At 41.3% G+C, this 22043-nt stretch overlaps 1 protein-coding gene across 3 annotated transcripts in view; it reads right to left on the bottom strand.

The window, feature by feature from the left end:
* iyd (iodotyrosine deiodinase) overlaps positions 1-22043 on the bottom strand; it is a 76263-nt gene that overhangs the window by 13992 nt on the left and 40228 nt on the right. For all 3 annotated transcript variants that reach the window (XM_061900704.1, XM_061900703.1, XM_061900705.1), the window contains exon 2: positions 797-1115. In XM_061900704.1, the coding sequence (XP_061756688.1) occupies positions 797-1094 (298 nt within the window). In that variant the 5' untranslated portion in view covers positions 1095-1115. The remainder of the gene's footprint in view (positions 1-796; positions 1116-22043) is intronic.

The raw sequence follows: 22043 nt of genomic DNA, 5'->3' as shown, positions 1-22043 counted from the left end.
CTCACTAAAACACTAGCAACACAATAGAAAGATAAGGGATTTCCCAGAATTATCCAAGTAAATGTCTCTAAAAACATCGGAATCCGTCCCAATGCAATCACGTTTTTTTTTTTCTAGTCCGTCGCTATCAATATCCTCAAACACGAATCTTTCATCCTCGCTCAAATTAATGGGGAAATTGTCGTTTTCCCGGTCCGAATAGCTCTTTTTGTTGGAGGCTCCCATTAAAAACAATGTGAATATGTGAGGAGCCCCCACACTTGCGACGTCATCATCTGCAACTTCCGGTAGAGGCCGGGCATTTCTCCTAGCACCTAAAGTTGCGAACTTTAACGTGGATGTTCTCTACTAAATCCTTTCAGAAAAAATATGGCAATATCGCGAAATGATCAAGTATGACACATAGAATGGACCTGCTATCCCCGTTTAAATAAGAAAATCTCATTTTAGTAGGCCTTTAAAGTTGCCATGTCTATATCTATAGATTATGACTACTTCTCCATTATGTTGTTAGACAGACAGACAGACAGACAGACAGACAGACAGACAGACAGACGGACAGACATATAGACAGATAGATAGATAGATAGATAGATAGATAGATAGATAGATAGATAGATAGATGTGCTTAAATTGCTCATTTCATGTCGGCATAAGCTCCGCCCACTCCAGCGTCTGCGCTTTAAATAGCAGCTGTTTAAAAAGCCAGGTCCACTCCACAGACTGCCGCAGCAGCCGCTTGACTCTCTCACTCACCGTCTCACTCACTCACTCACTCACTCACTCACTCACTCACCTCCGCCGCCTCGCCAGCCAGTCCAGTCAGCCGCCCGCCCGCTATGTCGGCCGCCAGCACCGAGACGAGCGCCCCACTGCCCGCCGCCGGCGGCCGCGTCTTCTTCCAGCCCGCGCCCGGGGTGGGCTGCGTGGGCTCGGCGCCCCTGAGCGCGCCGCCCGACGTCGACCCGGTGCAGAAGAAGCACGGCAAAGTCACCGTCAAGTACGACCGCAAGGAGCTGAGAAAGAGGCTGGTTCTGGAGGAGTGGATCATCGAGCAGCTCAGCGACTTGTACGACTGCGAGGTGAGTGGCCATCCATTCTTCCTTATGTTACACCTGCAGAAAAGGTGGAATTAATCCATGCGTGTCTGGGGCTTTATTGCAGGAAAACTGCTTGCAATGCAAAAATATTGAAATGGACAATCACTGTTTAATGTGAATAACTGTGGTTCATTATTATAGTTCATGGACAAAAAAATGATGTGAAAAATGTGCATGCATGTCTCTTTGTCCTCTGCAAAGGGCAGACTAGCAGCATACAGTGTAGACCTGTTTTAAACATCTACTCATTGATTAAATAAATAACTGGCCATTGCACCTCTCCTTGCCCTGATCAAAGAGTCGGAGTGCCACTGGTGTATATGTGACACGTCTGTGACCTTTGACCATTTTCCAGCCGCCGTGGCCTTGTTTACATTCCGAGCAACAATGCCATAGGGTGCCAGTGCGGAGCGGAAGGGGGGTATGGTTGATGCCGAGGCGGACGAGTAAAAGAAGGGCAGTGGGTTAAGGATGTGCTGATGCTGCGAGTCTTCTCGCCAGCCAATGGCCTCCCATGGCACTGAGCCTACCGCCTACCCACCCCCCGCTCGATGTGAGAACAGAGGGTCCACACTGACACACATATGCGCACAAAGCCTGGCCGACCAATGCGGCCTTTTAATGCGTTTTATGTAACACCGTGTTTATAAAAGGTAACATTCAACAAAAAGCCATTTAAAAGCCTACTGAAAAGAGATTTTCTTATTTAAACGGGGATAGCAGGTCCATTCTATGTGTCATACTTGATCATTTTGCGATATTGCCATATTTTTGCTGAAAGGATTTAGTAGAGAACATCCACGATGAAGTTCGCAACTTTTGCTTGCTAACAGAAAAGCCCTGCCTCTACCGGAAGTCGCAGACGATGACGTCACATGTTGATGGCTCCTCACATCTTCACATTGTTTTTAATGGGAGCCTCCAACAAAAAGAGCTATTCGGACCGAGAAAACGACAATTTCCCAATTAATTTGAGCGAGGATGAAAGATTCGTGTTTGAGGATACTGATAGCGACGGACTAGAAAAAAAAAAAAAAAAAACGCGATTGCATTGGGACGGATTCAGATGTTTTTAGACACATTTTCTAGGATAATTCTGGGAAATCCCTTATCTTTCTATTGTGTTGCTAGTGTTTTAGTGAGTTTTATAGTACCTGATAGTCGGAGAGGTGTGTCCACGGGTGTCTAGACGCCAATGTCTCAGGGAAATCGACGGCAGCTTTATGATCTCCGGTAAGAAGCGACTTTTTACCACAATTTTCTCACCGAAACCTGCTGGTTGACATTCGGTCGGGATCTATGTTCGCTGTGATCCATAGTAAAGTTTCACCTCCGTGAATTTTAAACAAGGAATCACTGTGTGTTTGTGTGGCTAAATGCTAAGGCTTCCCAACTCCATCTTTCTACTTTGACTTCTCTAATATTAATTGAAACAATTACAAAGGATTCAGCAACACAGATCTCCAAAATACTGTATAATTATGTGGTTAAAGCAGACGACATTTAGCTGTGTGTGTGTGCAGCGCTCATATTTCCTAACAGCCTGTGACATCAAGCGTACACGTCATCATTACGCAATGTTTTCAAGAAGAAACTCCCGGGAAATTTAAAATTGCAATTTAGTAAACTAAAAAGGCCGTATTGGCATGTGTTGCAATGTTAATATTTCATCATTGATGTATAAACTATCAGACTGCGTGGTGGGTAGTAGTGGGTTTCAGTAGGCCTTTAACCCTTGCCCTCTGTTGTCTTTTTAGTAGTCTCGTTTGCAAGCTTTTTTACAGCTCGTCTGTGGTAAAAGCGGTACTATTTATTTTGTTGTTTCCATCGTTAAGTTAAAAATGGTACCAAAATAACTGCACTTCTTTTGGTACCATCTAGGGTTGTACGGTATACCAGTATTAGTTAAGTACCGCAATACTAATGAATCGTATTCAGTTCAATACCGCCTCTAAGACGTACCAGACCTCCCCTCCGTCGTCGTCACGTCGGGTCATTGCTGGTTTACGAGCAGAGGAGCATGTTGGGCAGCGCACAATCACGGAGTACTTACAAGCAGACACAGTGTGTGGACAGAAAAGGGAGAACGGACACATTTTGGCTTAAAAACTAACGATAAAGGTGACGTTATCACACTGAAACGCCCTCAGGAAGAGGTGCTTTAAGACATGGCTAGCGGCTAACGTCCATTCGCCATCGGCAGTGTTTTAGCTTCTTTTAAATCACTAAACCACGAAACCATGGCGACAAATAATGTACGTTTCTTACAAGTGTCATCCCTGCAGGACGATGAATAGTAAACATGCTTCACTACACACCGTAGCTCACCGGCATCAAAATGTAAACAAATGCCATGGGTGGATCTACACCTAACATCCACTGTAATGATATCAGGTGCAGGCACGTATCTAGTCGATACTACTATGATTACATCGATATCTTCTTTCGGTTTTTTTTCTAAATGTATATTATGTTTATAAACTCGGGAAATATGTCCATGGACACATGAGGACTTTGAATATTGCTCCTTGTTCAGATCTGAATGTTTGATATTTAAATATTATACCAATATTGGAGCTATGAGTATTAGCTTATACCAATATTGATCCAATACGATTTTAAAGGAATCATACCGAGTTTTATCATTTTGTGGTGTGGAATGTTAGAAAATGTATGATCAAGTCAAATGAGTCAAACCGAAAACAATGGTGGATATGAAAAACATTAGCCTATTAATTATTAACTTTGTGGTAATTGGTTTTTTCGGCGACCCCTACTGGCCACATTAATGCATTACGTTAATCTCATCACTTAGTTTGAACTTGAATGTCAAAATGTCTACGTTCCTAGTCGCAAGTTTCAACTAGAACACCCCCAACGTCGTATTTCTTAGTCGGAAAATCGCAGTCCTCACTACCCCTGAGTTGGCTCTGGGTGTAAACTATAATAGAATCTTCTCTAAAAGCCGTTATTAGCCCTTCTGTCTATTTTTGGGGGGATTAAATCATTCGTATACGCTGTGTTGTTGTACGTTGGAACGGTCATACCGTAGCTCGGCAGTGACCTCATTCCCAGCTCCAACATCCAAGGTCAAGGGAAGACAATAAATCGAATGATGCGGTCACCTTTGTTACTGAATACTTTGTCATACGCTTCTGCCGTGGGGAATTTGTATCTGTAAGTAATATGCAACCATAATTATTTGATACTTGTTTTGACAAATGCTGTGTATTGGACTACAATAGGGCAGCACGGTGGAACAGGGTTTAGTGTGTCAGCCTCACAATACGAAACTCCTGAGTAAGCAGGGTTCAATCCCGGGCTGGGGCGCTTTCTGTGTGGAGTTTGCATGTTCTCCCCGTGACTGCGTGGGTTCCCTCCGGGTACTCCGGCTTCCTCCCACCTCCAAAAACATGCACCTGGGGATAGGTTGATTGGCAACACTAAATTGGTCCTAGTAGTGGGAGGCAGCGGCAGCGATGACCAAGTACAACGCGTAGTTGGAATATAATTACAACACTTTATGTACATATTTATATACATATTTATATAATATTTACATATTTATATAATATGTAACTACAAGCTCCATTCACAGACAGGGTCCCATTGCTTTTATGAGCGGTCAAGCGAGTCTAAAGCCTAAAAAAAATTTTAAAAATAAAAATAAAAAAACTTTTTATTTTTATTTGTGGCGGCCGTAATTCTTTCGTGGCGGGCCGCCACAAATAAATAAATGTGTGTGAAACCCTGTATGTATATGTATATATATATATATATATATATATATATATATATATATATAAATAAAACGCAACACATTGAAAAGGATTTCCTTTTGTCGAAGGAACGATATTTTATTAAAAAAAAAAAACGAATGTGGAAATCGAATGTGGACATATTAAAGCAACACAAGTATTATAAACCAAGTAATATGGTAGAAAACAATAAAATAAATGTGAAAATTGTGCAAGACAGCCCAATATGGACTAACAGTTAAAAAAAATGAAATCAAATGGAAGAATTTTGCAAGGTGGTACTAATGGCTATAAGACGTCACTTCACTTTTTGTCCATATGGATAAAAATAGTGTACATATATGAAATCTAGTCTTACACACGAATTTGGCCAAAATAATAATTACGATTATTTTTGTCAATATGGAAATCATGATTATTCATTATGGTAAGTAAAACAGAGTTGGAATGGGGTGTAAGCACGACGCCATCGTGTAATTTGTAATGTCTAATAAAAAGGCCTAAGATAAACTTTATCCATATATTTAAAGTGTTTGTTTTTTTGTTTGATAATAGTATCAAAATGCAATCTTTTTCTCATTATATGATGCCATTATCTCTGGTTTTACATTTTGATGGAGAGAGGTATTGTTTAAGTTATGTGCATGTACTTTTTCTACATGTTTTCAATGTATGTACATACTGTATCGGGACAAATCCATTAAGAGTTTGGGCAGAAATATGTTGTGTAGTAATTAACTATGCACCATAAAACATTAACAACATGCTATGTCACATGAATGGTTTTTAAAATACTTATTATATCAAATGGAAAAATCAAGTAATGTAAAAAAACATGGTGTTTACGATTTGGTATAAGACTAAAACACAAAGCAGTTTGGCTAATTAAAATAAAGTCTGATAAACAAGCTTTGTTCTTCTCAAACAACACCAACAGTTTGGCCAACGAAAATAAACAGGAGTGATACCTCGCACATCGAATACACAATCTTCACAGCCTGCATTCAATTCAATGAGTTGAGAAAACATTTTAGCTGGTATTGATGTTATTGGAAAACTCCTAAAGTTTGCAGTTAAATCAAGGACAAGTGAGAAACCCAGTAAAAAAAATTAAATACTTTATAAACAAGTGGTGGCAATGTTTCCTCACATCATTAACTCTGAGTCACAGCTGGTGGACGCTGTATTGAGAAAATTAAAGCAACATCAAATAGTTTTCTCCTTCGCTGCATACTTTACTGTAAGTGTGAAACAAATGCGTCGGTCCCCAATATAGTTCACAGAACATTTTTTTTTTCAAACCTAGATGGGCTGTGACTCAAAGTTTAATTGCTTTGTAGATACACAGAGATTAAGTCTAAATTCATGGTGTTTTTGAAACTGCACCAATTTTTAACTTGAAGTGTTTTGTCAAGAGGATTATTTTGTGATATGTACATTTTCAGAATGTTCTTGTTCTATTTTGGGCCGAAGTAAAAAAAAGAAAACAATCTAAAGTTGTTGTAGTTGTATTTTTAAGTTATCTTGCCATGATTTTACCCGTCCGGCCCAGGTGGGAATTGATTTTCCCTGAGCTAAACTGAGTTTGACACCCCTGCATTAGACTGTTGCCTGTATTGTTGTTATAAAGTTTTAAGGGCTGGGGGTAATAGGGTTTCCACTCCTTCTTTTGGGGTGTCAAATGAATGACCAGGTGACCCTTTATTTTCTTCATTGTTATTTGTGCTTATATCGCAACATTTCGACTGATGCGTTCAAGTTTATGGGGATTTTTGCAAAATTTCTGAAAGGTTGACTGGTTTAGCCTTGTAAATAAGACTGAGCTTTTGGGCTGTGATGTACAAAAAAACCTGAGGTACAGCTAAATCACAAGCATTGACATCAGACATGCATTTCACGGTCACGCCTGTCGGGGTTTGTATTTCACCTGAGATTCGACTCGCTAATGTCTATCTTTAGAGTTGTGTGTCTTGTGTTTCATGGCGACTGATTAGTGTTCCGTGAAACGGCCCTCGCTCTTTTGAGCAGGTGGTGTTTTTCCACACACACATACTATTGATGTATGTCTGGTCACATGACTGTAAACAGGAAGTCACACTGCCATCATGATCATTAGCACCTCAGTGTTGGCTCCGAAATTACATTGGGTGGTGTGCGGGTGTGCGTGTGTCTGTGTGTGTGTGTGTTGTATTTTTACCCTTCTTGAGACATCAACAAAGAAAAGTACCTTCCATGTGAGAACCGGTGAACAAGTTAGGACCAAAATCTTGGTCCCAATACCGAAAACCATTGCATCTAGTAGAGAGCCAAATACTAGAGTCTGTGAACAATGCTTCAAAGTCAGGATTTTTGGTTGATTTAATGTGCATACAAAAGTAAACATTGACAGGTGCAAAGGCAGCAATACATGATAAAACAAGACGGGTGCGAAAGAAGGACTTCCCTATTCATCCCCGAAAGAAAACGCCAGGTGAACAGCTGATTTTACGCCTTCCGGTGCTGACGTAAGGCAACCTGCGTCCCATATGTGACCATAGGATGAACAAATACACTATGGTACTAAGACTATAGTGGCCATTAACATTTAGCTTTTACAGTAAAAAAAAAAATCATAATTTTGCTAAGTGAAATTCATATTCATTTTATAATACTGCCAAAATGTTAACGTTTTCTGATAAAATTTTGACTTTTGTCAAGTAAAATTACTCCAGCCATCCATTTCCTACCGGTTGTCCCTTTTGGGTCTTTTCATAAAATTGCCAAAATATTAAGCTTTTCTTCTGAAATTGCAACTTTTATTAAGCCAAATTATAACTTTTATCATAAAATTACACAAATGTTCCGTTTTTCTAGAAAATGTTTGACTTGGGTTGAGTAAAATTACGGCTTTAATTATAGTACTGCCAAAATTTTTAAAAAATTCTTGTGAAATTGTGACCTTTTTCTCATGAAATTCCCAACTCATTTTTCACAAGCTTTTTTATATCTGTATAGCATGTATGTATAAATGTTGTAAATACAAATCTTTACACATCTAGAAAGTTTGGTCCTAAAGAGGTAGGCATTTTTCGGAGGGCTCAAGAAGGTAAGAAATACAAGAGTGTGTGGGTGTGTGGGTGTGTGTGCGTGTGGGTGTGTGTGCGTGTGTGTGTGTGTGTGTGTGTGTGTGTGTGTGTGTGTGTGTGTGTGTGTGTGTTTGTGTATGTGACAGAAAAAAAGAGAGAGAGACCACAGATTGTGCTGCACTGTTTAAAAAGGTCAAGTATGCTATCGGTTTCATAGGAAGACCTAATACAAGAGACTCATTTGTGTGTGTGTGTGTGTGTGTGTGTGTGTGTGTGTGTGTGTGTGTGTGTGTGTGTGTGTGTGTGTGTGTGTGTGTGTAAAAATGCTACCCAATTGATCATACACAATTGTCTAGTGCAGGGGTCGGCAACCCGCGGCTCCGGAGCCGCATGCGGCTCTTTGACCACTCTGATGTAATTTGGATTTACAACATTGATAATATATACATGCTATACAATTATATAAAAGCGCGTTGTGAAAAATTAGTTGGGAATTTCACGAGAAAAAGGTCAAAATTTCACAAGAATTTTTAAAATTTTTGGCAGTATTATAATGAAAGTCGTAATTTTACTCAACACAAGTCAAAAGTTTTCAAGAAAAACTGAACATTTTGTGCAATTTTATGATAAAAGTTATAATTTTACTCAATAACAGGGCTCCATTATACACCTAGCTACCACCAACCCAACCCCCCCAACCCCACCCACCTCAACCTATGCACAGAGGGGTGGGGGGGGGGGTTGGGTTGGTGGTAGCTGGGTGTATAATGGAGCCCGGAAGAGTCAGGATACATGGGATTCTGGGTATTTGTTCTGTCGTGTTTATGTTGTGTTATAGTGCGGATGTTCTCCTGAAATGTGTTTTTCATTCTTGTTTGGTGTGGGTTCACAGTGTGGCGCATATTAGTAAGAGTGCTAAGTTGTTTAAACGGCCACCCTCAGTGTAACCTGTATTGCTGTTGAATAAGGATGCCTTGCAGTCTCTTATGTGTGTCTGCAATAGCCCCGTCAAACAATTCTTTGGGCTGGCAAGCTATTTGTACAAGCTGTAGAGGGCGGTAACGACATCATTGTACGCCCTTATTATTATTCATTGGGTGAACACCAGCGTACATTCGAGAGAATAATTACTCTGAAATTTGGGAGTTTCCCGGGAAATTTGGGACGGTTGGCTGGCATTCATATTAAGGTGCGGGCGGTGTGTCTGAGACCCCTGGTTTATACATAGCACAAAGCAAAAAAAAAACTCTGTATGCAGTATTATTTCATTATAAGTTTTTAAAAGACTTATGTGGCTCTCATTGTTTTCTTTACTTTGTGAAACGGGTCAAAATGGCTCTTTGAGTGGTAAAGGTTGCCGACCCCTGGTCTAGTGTGTGGTCAGTCAGCTGGTTTACCTAAATACATTCACAGGTGACATTATTGTTATTTTTATAAATACCAAGGGAATTATGATGATGAGCCAGACAGTGGCGATGAGTCTGTCTGAAGACGCATTGACAAAAAATCGATGGCGGAAGCGAGAGTTTGTGCACATGGGTAACGGGAGATGTCCTACTTTTTCATGGCGCGCCGTCAATAGAGGCTCGCTCAATGAAGCTTATTCATGGATGCATGCAGTGCTTCGCCTGCAGCCGGGTGTGTGTGTTTGGATGGGGTTTTACATGTGCTTTTCAAGGGTGAAGATGACCTTGGACACATGCACGGATGTCTGCATACTGTTTTTGTATGGAAAGCAATTGGAGCAAATACTTTTCACTGATAATAAGAATGTGTCTCCAGGCTATTTTCCCCATTCTGCTCCTGTCTTTTTCTCCTTTAGATATCCATCTCCTGTACTGCCTACCCCTGACTCCCACTTCTCCTGTAACCTCGTCAATATTTGCCCTCGCTCACCTTTCATTTCTTTCTTTCTTTCTGTCTTCCCGAGTAAAGACGAACAGCGGCGTGTCATGTGAACCTCAGGCGGTCACAGAGGACAGAGTAAACCGTGCAACTGAAGCCAAATCATTAGCGACGCTCAATAGGCTGTAGAGCAAAAACTGCAGCTTAAGACTGCAGCATTTTACTGCATTGTAAATGTGTGTAAAGTATACAGTATGCCTATCATTAAAGCATGGAAACATTTAACTATAATTCACTTTTGAACACCTTTTGAATTTTGTATGTCATATACCACACATTTTAATAGTGTCAAGCAGCTTGATTAGCTCATTGGTGGCAACATTTACAATTACCATACGAGTAGTATGTTTAAAAGCCTTGTCTTTTCTTAAATCATGCCATATTTCCACCAAGAAGGACAGTTAAGTCAATTTCCTAAAGCTACATCATTTCAGTTAGCACACTTATCTATCCATCCATCCATGTTCTACCGCTTGTCCCTTTTTGGGGTCGCTGGGGTGCTGGAGCCTATCTCAGCTGCACTCGGGCGAAAGGCTGAGTACACCCTTGACCAGTGGTCCCCAACCTTTTTGTAGCTGCGGACCGGTCAACGCTTGAAAATTTGTCCGACGGACCGGGGGAGGGGGGTATTTTTTATGTTTTTATTTATTTTTTATTTTTTCATAAATAAATACAATCATGTGTACTTACGGACTGTATCCCTGCAGACTGTATTGATCTATATAGATATATAATGTGCATATTTTGTGTTTTTTATGTTGATTTAATAATTTAAAAAAAAAAAAGTTTTGTTTTGTTTTTATTTCTTGTGCGGCCCGGTACCAGGGCGGAACAGTGTGGTTTTCGTCCTGGTCGTGGAACTGTGGACCAGCTCTATACTCTCGGCAGGGTTCTTGAGGGTACATGGGGGTTTGCCCAACCAGTCTACATGTGTTTTGTGGACTTGGAGAAGGCATTCGACCGTGTCCCTCGGGAAGTCCTGTGGGGAGTGCTCAAAGAGTATGGGGTACCGGACTGTCTTATTGTGGCGGTCCGCTCCCTGTACGATCAGTGTCAGAGCTTGGTCCGCATTGCCGGCAGTAAGTCGGACACGTTTCCAGTGAGGGTTGGACTCCGCCAAGGCTGCCCTTTGTCACCGATTATGTTCATAACTTTTATGGACAGAATTTCTAGGCGCAGTCAAGGCGTTGAGGGTTTGGTGGCTGCAGGATTAGGTCTCTGCTTTTTGCAGATGATGTGGTCCTGATGGCTTCATCTGGCCGGGATCTTCAGCTCTCACTGAATCGGTTCGCAGCTGAGTGTGAAGCAACCGGAATGAGAATCAGCACCTCCATGTCTGAGTCCATGGTTCTCTCCCGGAAAAGGTTGGAGTGCCATCTCCAGGTTGGGGAGGAGATCCTGCCCCAAGTGGAGGAGTTCAAGTACATAGGAGTCTTGTTCACGAGTGGGGAAAGAGTGGATCGTGAGATTGACAGGCGGATCGGTGCGGCGTCTTCAGTAATGCGGACGTTGTACCGATCCGTTGTGGTGAAGAAGGAGCTGAGCCGGAAGGCAAGGTTCTCAATTTACCAGTCGTTCTATGTTCCCATCCTCACCTATGGTCATGAGTTGTGGGTCATGGCCGAAAGGATAAGATCACGGGTACAAGCAACCGAAATGAGTTTCCTCTGCCGTGTGGCGGGGCTCTCCCTTAGAGATAGGGTGAAAAGCTCTGTCATCCGGGAGGAACTCAAAGTAAAGCCGCTGCTCCTCCACATTAAGAGGAGCCAGATGAGGTGGTTCGGGCATCTGGTCAGGATGCCACCTGAACGCCTCCCTAGGGAGGTGTTTAGGGCAAGTCCAACCGGTAGGATGCCACGGGGAAGACCCAGGACACGTTGGGAAGACTATGTCTCCCGGCTGGCTTGGGAACGCCTTGGGATCCCCCGGGAAGAGCTAGACGAAGTGGCTGGGGAGAGGGAAGTCTGGGCTTCCCTGCTTAGGCTGCTGCCCCCGCGACCCGACCTCGGATAAGCGGAAGAAGATGGATGGATGGATGGAGGATTGATTGATTTTTTTAGAAACGACGGGACGGTGGGATACATTACGTAAAATACATTGGAAAGTTGGCGCCCCCTAGGCATCTGTGTAAATGTTGCAAACAGCACCTTTAATTCGTGTCATGATCCGTGGTTCGTGGTCCGGATCATGTTTTTGTTATGTTGTGTTAGTTTTGAACTCTTTTAGTTCCTGTTTGAAACCTGAGTTCGGTTGCTTGCCACGGCTACTTACAATTTTCACCTGCCGCTGGTGTTCGGGTTGCTCACCTGGTTCTAATCAAGAGACATTATTTAAGCCTGTCTTTGCCAGTCAGTCGTGCTGGCGTCATTGTTTTTTTCATGCAATGCCATAGTTTTTGCTTAGTGTTTGCCTCATGCCTTGCCAAGTAAGTCGTGTTTGTTTCATGCTTGTTCCACGCCACAGTTTATGTTGTTTGTTTTATGCCACAGTTTCCCGTTTGTTCCACGCCATAATTTATGCTGTATGTTTTATGGCACAGTTTTGTGTTGGTTCCACGCGATAGTTTATGCTGTTTGTTTATCTCATGCCCTGCCAAGATTTCTTGAGAAGATTAAAATATGTTCCTACCTGCAAATCCTGTCCGGAGTGATCCGTTTGCATCCTGGAAGAACAAACCTTGCAGCAAGCTGCAACACCCCCCATACCCCCTCACCCCTCACCCGTCGTGACAATTAGAGCATTTGTGAGAAATTAGGACAGCATTGGTTGGACATTTTGGTACCTTGGATATTTTGGTTCTTTGGACAATGGCAATTGTACACAATGGTTTGGCGAAAAAACACATTTTTATAAAATGGAAAAAAATATCAGGGTAATAGATAGGATTGCATTTAATGACAAAAATTGGACATCCCTATCTACAGTATTACCCTGATATTTTTTGCCATTTAATAAAAAGGTGTTTTTCCGCCAAACCATTGTGTACAATTGCCATTGTCCAAAGTACAAAAATTGTCCATTTCGAATCCCAATCCGATGCTTTGACCATGGATTATAGAACTTAAAATGTTTTATACCAAGTAAATAAAGTAAACACAATAACACATTATTTATAACATATGTTTATAATTTGCTAGTATTGTTGTAAATCAACTGTGTATTACATTTGTGGTATTGAATGCCATATACATTAAAAAAAAAAAAAATCTAAATAAAAGTGACTAGTGCACAATAACTAACAATAATAACATCCTGTATCCAGAGACTTACTCCCTGAGTTTGTAGACAATAACAACATCAACCCCAAAAATGTTTTGTAATAATATCGATATTATCGACACCTGGATCGATCAATCCAACTTTAGTTTGATCTGCTAGACCAGGAAATCAAATGCTGGCTGAGCTCGGGTGACACATCCAGCCCCTGGGAGGGTTGAACCAGTAAACCTTGGTTTATCCATTTGTGTCTTCTGCTGTGTTTTAATTGCCTTGATGTGAATATATACAATACGATTACATTCTTAAAAATATGCGTGTATATGTCTGTGTGTGTTGACACGTTTTTATGTGGCACCTGTGGAGACACCCACCCACACATCTGCTTCTACACAAATCAAAAGGCGCTGACAACAGTGCCTTTTACTGTAGCGAGTGGCTGTGGCGACAGCTGGTGAAACAGTTCTTAACACAGAGGTGTCACATGTCTTTTTATTAACCCCCTGTGTTGTGTTTAGACATAACAGCATTGCGCTATTTGATGTTTTTGCCATTAAAAGGTCAAATATAGGGCTTGCCAATGTTGCCCTAAAAGCTTCGTCTAGTTGAAGTTCACAAATCTGCTACTTTATCTTTTAATTTTCCATGGCAAATGAGTCATTAGTCCACATTTGTCAGCTGCAATGGATTGACTGAGGGTTGCATTGAAGAAGAGGTGTTGACTCGCTTGTCTCCCCATGACATCCTCCTCTCACGCCGAGACCCTCCCGTCTATCTTTGCTTTCCTTGTCAAGTGAGGCGGGCTCTGTCTATAAACTGGAGCCCGTTGTGTACAAACACCGGTTCGTTCCCTTTGGGGCGGAAAACAACAAACACTGTCTTCATTCACTCAGAGGAGAATCTGGTGCCTGTTTAAATCAAATCCTAGAACTATGACTCCTATAAATCTGTTGATGACATGACTGTAGGGTTGTTGATGGCGAGAAACATCGGACTGCTATTGATGATCCAATCTAGCCTGCTTGGGAGACCAAGGGCAAAAGTCCAAATGGGCTTCGGTTGTCCATACATTGACCCCTCAGTGATGGACATATGGGGCTTCACGGTGGCAGAGGGGTTAGTGCGTCTGCCTCACAATACGAAGGTCCTGAGTAGTCAGGGTTCAATCCCAGCCTCCGGATCTTTCTGTGTGGAGTTTGCATGTTCTCCCCGTGAATGCGTGGGTTCCCTCCGGGTACTCCGGCTTCCTCCCACCTCCAAAAACATGCACCTGGGGATAGGTTGATTGGCAACACTAAATTGGCCCTAGTGTGTGAATGTTGTCTTTCTATCTTTGTTGGCCCTGCGATGAGGTGGCGACTTGTCCAGGGTGTACTCCGCCTTCCGCCCGATTGTAGCGGAGATAGGCACCAGCGCCCCCCGGGACCCCAAAGGGAATAAAGCGGTAGGAAATGGATGGATGGATGGATGATGAAAATATGTGGTAAATTTACTGACATGAATCATGCACACCATGAAAATAAGTCAGAGGGTGAATAGTATGGACTAGTATACCTTGGAGGGTTGTAATGTACGGTATACCGGTATTAGTATAGTACCGCGATCCTAGTGAATCATATTTGGTACTATACAACCTCTGAAATGTACCGGTCCCCCACCTTCACCCCGTCGTTGTCGTCACGTTGTGCCATTGCTGGTTTACAAGCAGATGAGCATGTTCAGCAGTGCACAATCACAGAGTACTTACAGACAGACACAGTGTGTAGACAAAAAAGGGACAACGGCAAATTTTGGCTTAAAAACTAACAATAAAGGTAAAGTTATAACACTGAAACGCCCTCAGGAAGTGGTGCTTTAAGACATGGCTAGTTCGCTAGCGGCTAAAGTCCATCCGTAGTCGACAGTGTTTTAGTTCCTAAATCACTAATCTTTGCCTCTATGGTGACAAATAAAGTAAGTTTCTTACAAGTATCATCCCTGCAGGAAGAGGAATAGCTAAACATGCTTCACTAAACACCGTAGCTCACCAGCGCCACAATGTAAACAAACACCATGGGTGGATCTACACCTGACATCCACTCTAATGATACCAAGTACAGGAGCGTATCTAGTCTTTCGTTTTTTAAAATGTATAATATGTTTATAAACTCAGGAACTATTTCATAAGGACTTTGAATATGACCAATGTATGATCATGTAACTACTTGTATCGGATGAATACCCAAATTTGTAAAGTCATGTAAAGTATCAAAAAACAGAAGAATGAGTGATTTTTACATTTTAACAGAAGGATAGATATAACATGTTAAAAGAGAAAGTAAGCTGATATTAATTGTAACCAAACAAGTAGATTAATAATACATTTTCTACCACTTGTCCTTAATAATTTTGACAAAATAATAGAATGATAAATGACACAATAAGTTACTGCATATAGATAGATCGTACTTTATTGATTCCTTCTGGAGAGTTCCCTCAGGAAAATTAAAATGGTTAAAATATGTCAGCAGCTAAATTAGGAGCCTTTGTTTGCTTACTTACTAATAAAAGACAAGTTGTCTAGTAAGCTCACTATTTTATTTAAGGACAAATTTGGAATAAGAAACATATGCTTAATGTACCCTAAGATGTTTTGTTAATATAAAGCCCCATCCATCCATCCATCCATCCATTTCCTACCGCCTATTCCCTTTTGGGGTAGCGGGGGGCGCTGGCGCCTATCTCAGCTACAATCGGGCGGGAGGCGGGGTACACCCTGGACAAGTCGCCACCTCATCGCAGGGCCAACACAGATAGACAACATTCACACTCACATTCACACACTAGGGCCGATTTAGTGTTATAATGCAAATTCGTTCCCTGTACGATCAGTGCCAGAGCTTGGTCCGCATTGCCGGCAGTAAGTCGAACACATTTCCAGTGAGGGTTGGACTCCGCCAAGGCTGTCCTTTGTCACCGATTCTGTTCATAACTTTTATGGACAGAATTTCTAGGCGCAGTCAAGGCGTTGAGGGTTCCGGTTTGGTAACCGCAGGATTAGGTCTCTGCTTTTTGCAGATGATGTGGTCCTGATGGCTTCATCTGACCGGGATCTTCAGCTCTCGCTGGATCGGTTCGCAGCCGAGTGTGAAGCGACCGAAATGAGAATCAGCACCTCCAAGTCCGAGTCCATGGTTCTCGCTCGGAAAAGGGTGGAATGCTATCTCCGGGTTGGGGAGGAGACCCTGCCCCAAGTGGAGGAGTTCAAGTACCTAGGAGTCTTGTTCACGAGTGAGGGAAGAGTGGATCGTGAGATCGACAGGCGGATCGGTGCGGCGTCTTCAGTAATGCGGACGTTGTACCGATCCGTTGTGGTGAAGAAGGAGCTGAGCCGGAAGGCAAAGCTCTCAATTTACCGGTCGATCTACGTTCCCATCCTCACCTATGGTCATGAGCTTTGGGTCATGACCGAAAGGATAAGATCACGGGTACAAGCGGCCGAAATGAGTTTCCTCCGCCGTGTGGCGGGGCTCTCCCTTAGAGATAGGGTGAGAAGCTCTGCCATCCGGGAGGAACTCAAAGTAAAGCCGCTGCTCCTTCACATCGAGAGGAGCCAGATGAGGTGGTTCGGGCATCTGGTCAGGATGCCACCCGAACGCCTCCCTAGGGAGGTGTTTAGGGCACGTCCAACCGGTAGGAGGCCACGGGGAAGACCCAGGACACGTTGGGAAGACTATGTCTCCCGGCTGGCCTGGGAACGCCTCGGGATCCCCCGGGAAGAGCTAGACGAAGTGGCTGGGGAGAGGGAAGTCTGGGTTTCCCTGCTTAGGCTGTTGCCCCCGTGGCCCGACCTCGGATAAGCGGAAGATGATGGATGGATGGATGGATGGATGGATCTTTATTTACAAAAGTATCAAAGTATCGAAATACATTTTGGTACTGGTACCAATACCAAAATATTGGTATCGGGAAAAAACTAATACCTTGTCAAGATACCATACTGTACTATGGAAAGTCAACATGGATATACTTTTAAATAGTCAGTAGAGCAGTATGAATTTGCAGTCAACACACAGACATTATTGTGCAAATAGCTGGCAGCACAAGTGTGGAGCAAGATAATCGTCATCATTCAGTCAAGCAGGAGCTGCACGAGTGCCTGAGTGAGGTTTCGAAGCAGAAACTGGGCCGCACGGCATCTCTCCAGCATGATAAGGAGTCTAACACACCTCCAGGATGGTGAAGGTAATGGAATGGCTAAGAATGTCTCCTCCAGACCTGAACCCAGGTATGCACCTATGGAGCATCCTCAAGCAGAAGGAAGGAAGGGGGAGTAGCGCAAGGTGTCTTAACTTCCACCAGCTCCGCTAGTGACATCATCGTGGAGTAGTGGAAGAGGATTCAAGTAATAACTTGTGCAGCTCTGGTGAAATCCATGTCTAAGAGGATTAAGACAAATTAGTGCTCACACTTAATATTGACACCAAGCAAATAGTGAAAAAGTTCACAGAGAGCTGTAGTCACTTCTTGGCTATGTATTTATTGATAGTACATCTTGCTTATACAAGTTGTACACTGACTACTCTAAAGTATATCGTAGTTTCATATCTAAAGTTGCCCTTGAAAAAATGAGATGAGACAAGAGATGCTGTCACAGGGTCTCTGGTGCTGTATGAATAATAACGTCGTCAAACTTCAGCGTGCATCACCGTCCTCCACTGAGGCCACTTTGTTCTTCCTCCCCTCTGTGATGAAGAGGATATCCTCTGGAGTCGAGCTGAATCAGCGTGGGAAAGAGCAGCAATAACTTGTCTGTGCTGTAAATTCACATCATTCACGCTGCATGGCTTCAGCGCACTGTAACGCCTGAGGGGCCCCGTATAGAAGCACTCTTTAAACACTCCACTTATTAGTCATCCATGTTTTCTTTTTCTTTGTGATTTTGCTCCTTGCTAAATGACAAGCTTCCAAAGAAGACTTTTGTAGTTAATCCACACGGCGTCCTATAGCTGATCATCCCATTCCTCCAGTGCCGCTTGCTCTCTTAAGACAAATTCATCCCACATTCGGCTCCTTTCCGCTTTGATGCGACGTTGAGGAAAGCTGAGCTGTTGCACAATCCTCTTCCTTCTTCATCATCAGAGTGACCCACTTATCTGTGCGCTGGATCTGACAAAGTCTTCCTTCACTTCCCTTTAGTCCAATGTCACTAGCCTCTGCCGCAAATAACGTAAATGATAGGCCTCATAAAAGTGGACTTCCAAGGTAGAGTGCAATCTCTTAAGGGCAATCATAATCCATTTGATTAAGCTCAACTCCTATTGAATAGTATTTTAAAGCCTGTTTCCATTCAAGGCAAAATAGAAAGTAACATATATACAAGATTAAATCTCAATTACATTTATTTCTTACTATGTTAAACCAACTTTGTTACTTTTTTATCATGTAGTAATTTTTTTAACAGCCCGTGGCACATTCAAAAAAATACTTTATAAAAAACATAAAACTGTGGAATAATGGCGCTAACAGGGGAAAAGTAACAAGAAAAAGTTGCAATGTCAACTCTAATAACACAATGAATGCCATGCAGGCTGTTTTTTATTTAAAGCTGTCAGTGCTTTAAAAATAATAATGAATCCTAATCAATGTTATAAATTATTGAACTATTCAAGATTCCATTTATTTTACAGCAAACATTCCTTTTTGAAATGTTTTTTTGAGGGATACATCACATATATTGTGTGTTTGACATACTGTATAAAAACAAGGAAATTAATCAAGAGATGTAAGTGTTATGTAAAAAAAATGTATTACTTATGTTTAACACTTGGTTGAACATAGGTTTTAGTGGGATTAAAAAAAGAACTCATTGCTCAAAAGAATAATAATGAATTATTATTCTATTATTCTATTATATTATTCAATGGTGTTATGAATTATTGACATATTTAAGACTTTAAAAAAATGTATATATATATATATTTTTTATACCTCAAAAAAAAATATATATACTGTATATTTATATATATATATACTGTATATTTTATATGTATATATATATATATATATATATATATATATATATATATATATATATATATATATATATATATATACATACTGTCAAAGGCTGACACAAATCTCTGTTGACAGAAATTTTGAAATTAAATATTTATTCTACACATTTTTACAACATTAAAAACCAATAGTAAATCAGAGGCTACTCGGAAGGTGAGATAACTCCTGGAAATTACTGGCTTTTAATGGACAAAGGTATAGATGTGGGTGTCCAAGTTAAAGGAAATGGCAGGACCAAAATTGAGGGGAGCCCTCCAGGTTAAAAAAAAAAAAAAAAAAATGTATATTGTATTGGTTTTGAAAATGAAAAATTTCAAAATGGACCCCATATACTTACATTTTTCAGTGTCCAGCCCTCAGTGGGAAAAGTTTGTACAGCCCTGCTTTAGACCCCCGTTAGGGTTCGAGTAGACTTTAGAGTTGCCGACGCCTAAGATGAGTTAGCATCATGCTATACCAGACTATGATCTGTACATTATTGAAGACCATATGCTTGTTCTGGTGAAACTCTACATTTTAGCAGCTGTTGTTGTAGTTCGGTTTAGTTCCAGTTAAGTTGTAGTGTATACAAAAAAGCCAATCTATTATTATCTGACACCCTTGACTACAAAGCTTGTTTTCAATTGTTTACTGTTATGCTGTTCTACGTAGACGATACAATGAACGTCACACCCAGTGCTGGAAACCAGATCCAGTTTACCGTCACCAATTGTAATGGTAGTATTGGAAACATTCCAAGACAAGCATTCCTTCCTGGGCTGAGTGACACAGAGTTTGTTGAGTTAACCAGGGTCAGGGGTTGATTTGTATTAGCATGCCGCCACCTCACAAAGGACCAAGTGGACTGAGAGTGCCGACGGGGTGCTTGACTGTTGGTGAAAACAAAGTCTGACACATGCTCGACAAGCAAGGCAGCTGGCTGTTGTTTTCGACTGTCGCGTGCATTCATACCACACACCAATTTACTCGCAAACGCTGTCCTTTTCCTTGCCAGGTACACGCCCTTATTTACTAGCTCCATGACAACGCGGTTGAATTGTTCACAACCAGTTTGCGCTCCCTTTAGCAGCATTAGTCTTGGTACTTCAGGACGAACATATTCTTAGTCTGTGTCAGATTTGCGTCGGTCAAAATGACTTTTCTATGGTCTAGTGCAGGGGTCGGCAACCAAAACGTTGAAAGAACCATATTGGACCAAAAATACAAAATACAAATCTGTCTGGAGCCGCAAAAAATGAAAAGCTGTATATAAGGTTTATAGTGAAAGCTACACATGATGTAAGTGTTTATATTAGCTATTTTAGCCTACTATGAAAATGACTTTAAAAGTCTTATATAAGTCTTATAATGAAAGAAACACATGACATAAGTGTCTATGTTGACTATAATAGCCTACTATCAAAATGACTATGTGTTAAAGGCAAATCTTCGTTGACAGAAATGTTGAAATGTAATATTTATTCTACACATTTATAACATTAAAAACCAATAGTAAATCAGAGGCTACCCAGAAGGTGAGATAACTCCTGGAAATTACTGGCTTTTAATGGCCAAAGGTATAGATGTGTGTGTCCTAGTTAAAGGAAACGGCAGGCTGTCTTCTTTTAATAGATATATTTCAATCTTTGGCAATCTAGGTAATGTTTGCTGTGGTCTGGAACAACATGGTACACAAACAACTATCAGAAAATGCAGCCAATATTAGATACAAATAATGTGTCATGAGACATGCGAACTATAAGTTATACACAAAGAGGATAAAAGTAAAGGATATAAAATTAGCTCAAATATACCTACAAATGAGGCATAATGATGCAATATGTAGACTAGACTTCTTTTTTATTGTCATTTAAATTTGAACTTTACAGCACGGATAAGAACGAAATTTTGTAACATAAGCTCATGGTAGTGCATGATAAAAAAAGCAAAAAGGTGCATATATAATTAAATATATATACTGCCTTCCGCCCGATTGTAGCTGAAATAGGCGCCAGCGCCCCCCGCGACCCCGAAAGGGAATAAGGGGTAGAAAATGGATGGGATGGAGATATATATATATATATATATATATATATATATATATATATATATATATATATATATACACACACACACATATATATATATATATATATATATATATGTATATATAAATAAATATATATAAATAAATAAATACATTAGTGTACAGATAAATATATTGCACTTTTCCACATGCGTCCACGTTTATATTGTCTTTTTTATTCTAGCGAGTTAATCCATTTTGGGGGGAGTTGAGGGGATAATTTAATTATTATGTGTTCAAGAGTCTTACCACCTGAGGGAAGAAGCTGTTACAGAACATGGAGGTTCTGCTTCGGGGGCTGCGGAAGCGCTACAACCGGTATGTTGTAGCGCTTTCATGGCGAGTTTATTTTGTGAATTTGTGAATTATATTTATATAGCGCTTTTCTCTAGTGACTCAAAACACTTTACATAGAGTTTACTGACAGATATAAGTAGGAACTTTATTCTACTTGACTTCACGATGGCAGAGGGGTTAGTGCGTCTGCCTCACAATACGAAGTTCCTGCAGTCCTGGGTTCAAATCCAGGCTCGGGATCTTTCTGTGTGGAGTTTGCATGTTCTCCCCGTGAATGCGTGGGTTCCCTCCGGGTACTCCGGCTTCCTCCCACTTCCAAAGACATGCACCTGGGGATAGGTTGATTGGCAACACTAAATTGGCCTTAGTGTGTGAATGTGAGTGTGAAAGTTGTCTGTCTATCTGTGTTGGCCCTGCGATGAGGTGGCGACTTGTCCAGGGTGTACCCCGCCTTACGCCCGATTGTAACTGAGATAGGCGCCAGTGCCCCCCGCGACCCCAAAAGGGAATAAGCGGTAGAAATGGATGGATGGATTTATTATACTTTTTATCAGAAATGGAAACAGTGCAGGATGAATGT

This window comes from Nerophis ophidion, linkage group LG05 (genome assembly GCF_033978795.1).
Source record: "Nerophis ophidion isolate RoL-2023_Sa linkage group LG05, RoL_Noph_v1.0, whole genome shotgun sequence".
Lineage (NCBI taxonomy): Eukaryota > Metazoa > Chordata > Actinopteri > Syngnathiformes > Syngnathidae > Nerophis > Nerophis ophidion.
The sequence above is the reverse complement of the archived record's forward strand: the minus strand, read 5'-3'. Positions and strand labels throughout refer to the sequence as shown.